This window comes from Sminthopsis crassicaudata, chromosome 3 (assembly GCF_048593235.1).
Source record: "Sminthopsis crassicaudata isolate SCR6 chromosome 3, ASM4859323v1, whole genome shotgun sequence".
Classification (NCBI taxonomy): Eukaryota; Metazoa; Chordata; class Mammalia; order Dasyuromorphia; family Dasyuridae; genus Sminthopsis; species Sminthopsis crassicaudata.
In genome coordinates, this window is record NC_133619.1 from 423721754 (window position 1) to 423730956 (window position 9203).

At 37.5% G+C, this 9203-nt stretch overlaps 1 protein-coding gene across 5 annotated transcripts; it reads right to left on the bottom strand.

The window, feature by feature from the left end:
- Window positions 1–241: 241 nt before the first annotated feature.
- Window positions 242–6803, bottom strand: LOC141562783 (uncharacterized). Of its 5 annotated transcripts, none has more exons than XM_074302922.1 (3): window positions 6589–6803; window positions 4320–5361; window positions 242–3454 (listed from the first exon to the last, which is right to left on the bottom strand). In XM_074302922.1, the coding sequence occupies exon 3, from the start codon at window positions 1889–1891 to the stop codon at window positions 728–730; it is 1164 nt and encodes a 387-aa protein (XP_074159023.1). In that variant the 5' UTR covers window positions 1892–3454; window positions 4320–5361; window positions 6589–6803; the 3' UTR covers window positions 242–727. The 5 variants fall into 5 exon arrangements, with proteins under 5 accessions (XP_074159023.1, XP_074159022.1, XP_074159021.1 ...); XM_074302921.1 differs by having other exon boundaries at window positions 4320–5374; XM_074302920.1 differs by having other exon boundaries at window positions 4320–5387.
- Window positions 6804–9203: the final 2400 nt, after the last annotated feature.

Here is a 9203-nt window from a genome sequence, read left to right on the forward strand (position 1 = left end):
AAATATTTAGAAACTACTCACTTATTCCTTCTAAATCTTCCCTCCCATATGCTAAATATTTTCAGGTTTTTTAAACTGATACCTCTTTTGATTTCCAGTGCTGTTGTGGGTCTGCTTCCCTGCAGCTTCACTGGAAACTGAAAGTTTCTTACTGCGCGCCTCACGCTATCACCAGCCTTCGGACGTCTCCGGCCCCGCTCCGGAGACAGGAGCGGGGAATAAGCAAACAGAGAGCCAACGTGTAGCAGAACTGGTCTTTATTGTCTGCACGCAAAATGTCTCTCCGAGCTGCCGCTGGCTATTCCTCTTATAGAGGTTGTCGGACCCTCCCCGAAACCTCCCATCGTGGGCGGGGCCAGCTCCCTTATCAATGCCTAGTCGGGTTTCTCCTTTTATGGCCAGGTGACTCATAGCTCTACACATCCACCGACACGTAGCTCTATTAATCAACCCGGAGCAACATTCTGGAGTTGACTGACATTAGGGCGGCTCCCTTCCGCACAGAGAAGATCGGTTCTAGGCCCTTTACAATTCCCCCTTTTTGTTTAATAAGAGGGTGGTCTAATACAGCCATCACAACTCGGAAGGACATAGATGGAGGTAGAGCACCAGGAATATCAATTATGAAAATATCAAAATGGAAAATATTCAGAGCACCAGAAATCGAAACACAAATAGATAATATCGAAATACATATACAACATTAGGCTCATTGATCAAGGGTTGGTTACAAATCTCCTTTGGCATTTAAGACATTAGATGCCTTCAGTTCTGTCAGAGACCGACGTAGTGCAAAAAGTATGGCTCGAATTATCAAAGGCAAAAAACACAACATAAACAGTACAAGGACGAGGGCAACACACCCGAGAATTAACCAGTGAATTACATTGTGATAGTCAAGCCCATTCAACCATGCCATCAACGAGGAGGTCGATTCCTCCCATTGCTTATTGAAATCAATTGTCACATTCTCCAATCCATTTATAATTTTGTCAAGGGCCATTAATTCATTTTGTAAAGATGTTTGCATAGAAGCATTACGTAAAAGACGTTCAAGATATGCATAATCAGAGGAATTATATAACACAGGTAATATACAAGAGGCACGATATAAAAAGCTACAAGTAAGTTTCACATATTGGGACAACAAAGCTTGTTGTTTCACTAACTCCAAGGAAACATATTGCAGTTGAGTTATTTGAGAAATCAGCATAGAGTCTATGGCCTCCTGGTGTCTCCAGGCCAAGTCATTTTCAGTCATGTACTTCTGCAGCTTCTCCGCCACAATAGTTAATTGTGTATTCAGTTCTCTTATCTGGAATTCCTCTGAGATACTCAGAGCCAAGGCCACCAGTGATAAAAACATACTGCCACCTTCCCGTTTTCCTCTGTGGTGCAGATTTTTCAACAGTCCTTGAAGAACCCCTTCTGCTTTGGTTATCTTATAGTTTGAGTTCAAACATATCAGGAACAATGCATTACCCAGAGTCCACAATTGTCCTTCAAAGCTATAACACAATGTACTATTTGGAAAAACTCCCCCTCTACAAGTGGAATTCTTGTTGCCAAAAACCCGATGCCATTGGGTAAAAGTCAACTCCCTGTCCTGATTATTAGATATATGTAACTGCATTTTTATCCTATTTGTAACTAATCCCACTTTCCACAGATGTGGCTGCAGGACATGATTAGAATAGAATACAGGAGCAATTAGTTGAGAGTGAGAATCGGCATTCCGATCCCAAAACGTCAAGTTCACAGTGCCATCTTGCAAAGATATGCTTTTCCTCATTAGTCCTGTACTGTATTCCCTTAATTGTCCAAAAACTACACCCAACTTTGAGTCTATACAACTCGGCAAATCAGTACGTTGCTGTCTCACAGCATTCATTGTATTTTCCCATGTATTTCCTTCATCTGCACCATCATACTGGTACTTATATTATTTAACTCATCATTACTGTGTAGCAGATGACTTCTATTCAGCCTTTTCATGGTTGCACACCAATCATTCCCTTGTCCCTCAAGAACTATGCACAGTGGCAAGTGGGTTGTCATAAAAGTTAGGCTGTCTTTACTTTGTTTAAACATTTGAGGTTGTCGCTCTGGGTACCCTGGGTGAATGTGTGAGCCTACCAAGAATGAGCCATTACCAGTCAATTTTAAAGGGATACTTTCATGAACCCATGTCATCATTCGTAATTTGGGAAGATTAGGAGTTATAGCCCAATGAGTTGGTGCCTTAGCCGCGTGTAGATTATACATTGGAATCATACCCTTGCCATCTTGTTTCTTACCCTCCGAAGGAGGGCGTGGGGTGATAGGGGGACTCTTCAATAAAAATATAACCCCGCTGTTAAAGGCTAAGGTCTTTTCCCCAATTTCATTGGTGATAATCGCGTCATAGCAGGATGCCCTCTAGGTATCATAGACTCGCTCAACTGACGCTATCAAACATAATAAAAAGGCTGCACCGTCAAATGACTGAACTCTACCTTTAAAAGGGAAGCAAGTCTGAATCTGATTAACCCTAGAGTGTTTAAAGCAGGTAGTATTTTTCCCTAGTAAACTTCCAAACCTTTCTCCAAAATCCTTCTTCCAAACTCTATGCAGCAGCACCAGCAATTCGGTAGGATGTTCATGTAGAGGAACATTAATTATAACTGAAATATTCGTAATTGCTAGTGTCAGACCTATCTTCCATAGGTGATTCTGAATATGCCCTTCCACTATGGGTGTTGGTGCAACCAGTACCGGTGCCTCATCTGTCTCCCCATTCCAAAAGCTGATATTAACTTCTGGCAAAAAGGGCCCTTTACGAAACACGCCCGTGGACAAAGGTGAAAATAAAGGCGAGTTCATAACCAGGGTACAAGGGGGAAGGGGACTTTCAACTTTATCTTCTATCTCATGTTCCACGTGGGGAACAGCCAACATTTCAACTATCATCTCGCTAGTCAAGTCATTTAGGTCGCTCGTTTTGAGGGATCATTGCTTAATTCTAAAAGGTTCCAGCATAATGCATGAACTTATCTTTAAGTTATATGTCAGGCATAAAGGGACATCCCGAGTAATGAAAGTGAGCTTCTTAAAATGTTCCTTCCATACTTTTGATTCTTTGTACGCCCCCATCCCTTCCAAAAAGGAAACATTTCCTAACGTGGCTAATGGTATAGGCTGATGATGCCAAGTGACCATTTGAAAACTAGACAAATCTGCAATCATATTTCTCTCCTCACTCTTCACCCCTCCTATCAGGCTACTTAATCCTAACAACATGCATGCAATTTGATTCATTCGCATTTGAGTTTCTCGTCTTCCTTCTCTTCTCTTTGCTCGTTGGGTTCGGTTTTTTCCATTTCTCCTCCTTTCTCCTCTGCCCCGATGGATTCGTCTTCTTTTTCTCGTACCAACCTGGTCCTTCTGATCGGGATCCATCTTTTCTCCTTTTCCCCTGTTGAGACACAAACAAATCCTTTGCCTCTCACAATAACTTTGTAAGGGCCTTTCCAAACGTTATTCTCATCTTTGTACATTATCTTTTCCAATCTTAATTCTTTGGAATCATTTTCCGATTTTTCTGTCATTGATTTTCTTTCTGGTTTATTACCCATGGTATTTTCAACTAAAGCCTTCATGGCCGGGGTTAATCCCTCATCGTCAAATTTCAAAAAATTGATAGTGAAGAGAGCTTTATCAATATCTTGTTGAGTTATTTTCTTGCATCCCATTCCCCCTTTTTATTTAATGAGCATAGTTTTTAAGGTTCTGTTCATTCTAGTTAATTTTCTTATCATGTCTATAGACAAAGAAGGATTTTTGCCAAAAATTTATATAAGGGTTTGGCACATACATCTGTGCAGGTGCGGGGTACGGAAGGGCTTCACTAGTTGACTCGTTCCGTATCGTCTGTATCTTGACAGTTCTTTATTAATTGTCTATGCCCAGAGAGGGAGCCACTCTTCTCTGGAGCACAAACATCTCTAGGAATGGCTAGTTCCTAGCATCTAGTGTCAAAAATATACAGAGTTCATGGAACGGTCAAGTTCCCATAATTTGGAAGCTGAGGCCTGTTAGATTTGAGTGAGCTTATAATCCTAATATGAAATTTTTAATTTCTTAATCATTTGGCCTTAAGATCACGAAAATAATAAGAGGACTGAGCTAGTGGGGTGAAATTAGAGTAAATTAATTTCATTTTCCAATACATATGACAATTACACATACATAATTACAAAAAGAACAATAATAATAATATGGGTATGGCTAAACTATTAAAATAAATGGTAGCGCTACCTGATCTAAATAAGAAATCATACCAATGGTGGTTAGTATCCGATGTTACTAAATGAGAGGCCTCGATAAGTTGTCCTGCAGCTATAAGAGTCTGTATTTGATGTTCATTTAATGCGCGCTGATTAGACTCTAATAGTTTCTTCATAACTTAAGATCTGTTTAGGATATCCATATATATGAAGTAAAGCAAAGTAATCAGGTAAGACAAAAGGTAATACATGAAATTAACACATAACAGCCCATATCTTAACTTGACAATACACAATAGTTCCAGTACACCAAAAAAAAAGTACACATAGCATTTTCAGGTCATTGTTTTTCCATGCTTCTGGTAAATTAAACATATAATCCCACATTGCAACAATCTCTGAGCATTTTCTTTTTGTATCTAGGTATACATATTTTGTAAAGAGCATTTGGTCCACTTAAATAATTTACTAATATTTCCAGTAAAACCCAAACTAGTAATAATACTATCATCAAAAATCTGTAGAAATTGGCCTTGATATTATAATGTATTTTGGTGGAGTAGGATCGTCGTGGGCAACTATTTGAGCATTTACAGTCAAAGCCTGAGAAACAGCTTGTCCAGCACTGCGCAGTCTGCTGGCCAAGATCTCAAGGTCTATTGAATTAACTATACCGAAACCAGTTCCAGCACCACCAAATAAAGTGTCATACCAGGTTCTTTTCTTTCTAACACAATTCATCAGAGGAGGAAAAGTTACATTATTGGTACAAGTTTTAGGAACTCTTATGATTGATGGAGGATGTTTTGTAGGAGGGGGAGGTGTCAGTAATAGATATTTTATCTAATAGTGAGGTTTCAATACCTCTATCAAGATTTTACATGCACAGTTTATCAGTTGCTTTTCAATGTTTGTCTCAGCTTGTTCTCTGCATTCAGTTGGGAAGTCCACACCCTCAGAGTCCACTCTCTTTCCTATGTAGCACTGCTGTATCTGGATCTGGAACAGTCCTTTCCAGCTCAGGGTCAGCTTGTCCTCCTTCCACGTCCTAACCAGGACCCCGTCTCCAAGCTAGAACTCATGCACTGTTGAAACCCTAAGGGAGGAGTCTGAGCAATAAGCCTGTTTAGTTGTAAAGTTTTCAGATGTTAAAGTAAAGACATAACATATTTCCTTAAAAACAAATCCTTGGTTTCAAATATTGGATACAAGGAAGAATTTTGAATCCCTTTAAATCAGTTTGCTTTCTTCAACCAGAAACAGCTGCAGCTTCCTATTGCTGCTCTAGCCCTGCAAAAATACGTTCCGTCTCACAGTCACCTCTCCGTGACTACCTTTTCCAACAAGTTCCTTCTTTTCCCCACTGATTTCTTCTTGAAATCATTTGCTCCCACTAATAAATCCTTCTTAAATCACCTCTATTCTCCTGTCCCATCTCTCTGTTTCTCTCTTCCCAATGCCTACTTGCTCAAACTTTCTCTGACATACTTTAAACACTTCCAAACCAATAACTCTTCTGACTAGATGCTTCATTTAAACTATTAATTAATTTTGCAAATCAATCTCTCTTGTCCCTTTTCTTTAATCACCTTTTTTTTTAAACTTTAAACTTCAAGATTCATAACCCATAATGATAACAAGTTACCCAATGTTTCAGAAGCAAACCAAATAGTTTTTTTTTTGTTTTTTTTTTTTTTTCTTCTGCCTGAGTGCTTCAAGGCCACTAGTAAGAAGCTTCCCAGGCGGTATTAAGCAGATAAGATTGTAATGCCATTACTCCCCTTTTAGCTTTGAAAATCTGCTTTTCAGAGAAAACTTTCCCACCAGTTTAAAATAGTCAAGTTTTTTTTTTTCTTTTTTTTTACTTACAAATTGGTACAACAGGTTAAAAAGTTTAAAATCACAAACAATTTTTAAGACCAATACATTTTGAACCACTCTGAAAGAATTACTATTCTGAATGAATTTCAATTTCCACAATTCAGCCTGTTATTTTTCTAAGCCTGTAACACAGAGGCTGAATTCTTATCTCTTATGAGTTTGCTAACTTTTAACACAGAACAAAAAATTCAAAGCAGACAAACATACACAGACAGACAAGAGCTCTATTTTTTCTATCCAGGCTCTGCATGCTTTTAAGTTAAGATCCACTCCATTCTTTTTACGGAGTTTATATAGCTATGAAGCATATACTCCTGAATCTGTTGGCTCGATATGGGCTTTAACTAATTTTTGTCCCATGCCTCATCTAACTGCGTCTAAGCAGTCAGGCTGTTTGCTTCTTCTTGATTCTAAAAATCAAGGAGCGCGTCTTTTTACTTACCTTTCCTTGTTCCAGCGAATACACTGCCCAGGTCCCTGTTCAAGGTGCCACTTGTTGTGGGTCTGCTTCCCTGCAGCTTCACTGGAAACTGAAAGTTTCTTACTGCGCGCCTCACGCTATCACCAGCCTTCGGACGTCTCCGGCCCCGCTCCGGAGACAGGAGCGGGGAATAAGCAAACAGAGAGCCAACGTGTAGCAGAACTGGTCTTTATTGTCTGCACGCAAAATGTCTCTCCGAGCTGCCGCTGGCTATTCCTCTTATAGAGGTTGTCGGACCCTCCCCGAAACCTCCCATCGTGGGCGGGGCCAGCTCCCTTATCAATGCCTAGTCGGGTTTCTCCTTTTATGGCCAGGTGACTCATAGCTCTACACATCCACCGACACGTAGCTCTATTAATCAACCCGGAGCAACATTCTGGAGTTGACTGACATTAGGGCGGCTCCCTTCCGCACAGAGAAGATCGGTTCTAGGCCCTTTACACAGTGCCTTTATTATTCTTTATGTACTTCTCTTAACTGACTCTATACATATACTCTTATCTAATATCTAGCATTATCTTATCAGCACAGATAAAATGGTTGATATAACACCCTTTGATTTATTTTAATGAGTCCATACTAGCTCTTAGTGATCACCTTACTCTTTATAAGTGCTCTCAAACTGGATCATTAATAACTTCTTCTAGAATTTTCAAGGAATAGACATCAAACTTGCTTATCTTTCATTATTTCCATTTTTTGAAAACTAGCATGACGTTGTACCATCTTGAAGGAGACATCTTTTCAGAAAATTTCTTTTTATTTTTTTAATCCTCTAACATCTTATTTCTTAAAGTCTCAAGATCATTATTGATTTATTCACTTTGTGAGAACAATCAAATATAACTCAGCTTTTACCATTCATTGTCGTGTCATACGCAGTAATTTGCCATATGGTGAAATGTGTTAAAAGAAAATTAGGGGTGAAAAGAGACTGAGTTTCTCCCCTAACACAATCACAGTGTATGAAAACAGACAGAACTTGTTTATGAATTTATCAGATGTTATATAGAAGTTACTTTGAATGATGAGCAACTATTATTCCAGAAGTTGTAAGATAACCGAATGTATGTCTGTGTGTGTGTGTGTGTGTGTGTGTGTGTGTGTGTGTGTTTGGTGAATTTTCATCATTCTTCCACTCAAAATGTGTGTTCATTTTCCACATGAAATGTGGAAAAGCTACTTTAGGTTGCAATGTGCTAAAATCTGAAAATCTGCTGGCAGCCCCATGGGTGCTTGCCTTTTATTGAGGGTAAGAGTGGCACTATATATGTGTTGAAAAAATGTAGCTTCATCAGAGTATACAGACTCCTAATTTTTAGAATCAGACTAATTCCGTTCTTCTAATTCTTAAAAATGCAATTTCTAGTGGATACCCAATCCCATACTTTCAGAATAGGATTATATTCCATATGCAACTCCAGATTGTGAATTTTAAACAAAAATATATTTATTCCAAAAAAAAATAAGCAGTGACAAAGAACCTAAGGTTAGTGCAATAGTTTATAAGGAACTGAGATCATTGGTCCATAGAAGAATGCATCTATATATATCTATCTCTCTCTCTCTCTCTCTCTCTCTATATATATATATGTATATATTGCATATATATATATATTATTTTCAATCAATTTGCATTTATTGAGTAATTGTTATTGTCCTATGCTGTCCTATGATTTAGAAATATAAGTACAAAGAATGACTCAATCCCTACATTCAATGAAGGAAACAGATGTACATGCATACATGTACATAAACACATAGGCCAATATAATTACATACACATATGTGCATATAATCTACATGTTTATGTGCATATATGCATATAATGCATGTAAAATTAGTAAATACATTTATATTAAATTGGCTAAATTGTAATTAGTTTGGGAAATAAAACACCAAATAAGTGCAGATATCTGAGATGGCTTCATCTAGATGATATCTGAGTTTCATATAAAAGAGAGAAACTGCTCTCTAAGGTAGAGATAAATAGGGGGTACACTGAAAAAATGGGGAATGGACAATTCAAACATAGGGAGACTAGGGATTTAGTTTGAGATTAAAATACATCTTCTGTGCATCTTCCTGTTTTATGTCTGTTTTTGAAACACAGACTTTTCATGTATTAAGTTATTATTTATGATTTAGTTTATACTTATGGAGATGGGAGCATTTAATCTGTGCATTTTGTGCAGAAATATAAAGTTAATACAGCTATAATATTCATTTGTTATTAATTTCAATAATTTTCAAATAAATACTTAATTCATATGGATTTATTTTATAAAATTTACATGTGTACATATTATATATAGATATATTGATATACATATAATCACACATATGTACATCTTTCATTAAATATGTTATAATTACATGAAAATATTTTAATATTTATTTTTAAAATGTTAATCTTAAATTATTTTTCTTAATCTTCTCCAGTTCTTGAGAAGGTAAGCAGTATGATATATATTCAAAACATTTTTTTATATTAGCCATATTATGAAAAAAAGCACATACAAGCAAGAAAATAAAGCTTTCAAAAGTATGTTTCATTTTGTATTCAGAGTTCATCA

Excerpts from the sequence above, each read along its gene's own strand:
- LOC141562783 (XM_074302924.1), bottom strand. The coding sequence starts at position 1,891 with ATGAATGCTGTGAGACAGCAACGTACTGATTTGCCGAGTTGTATAGAC.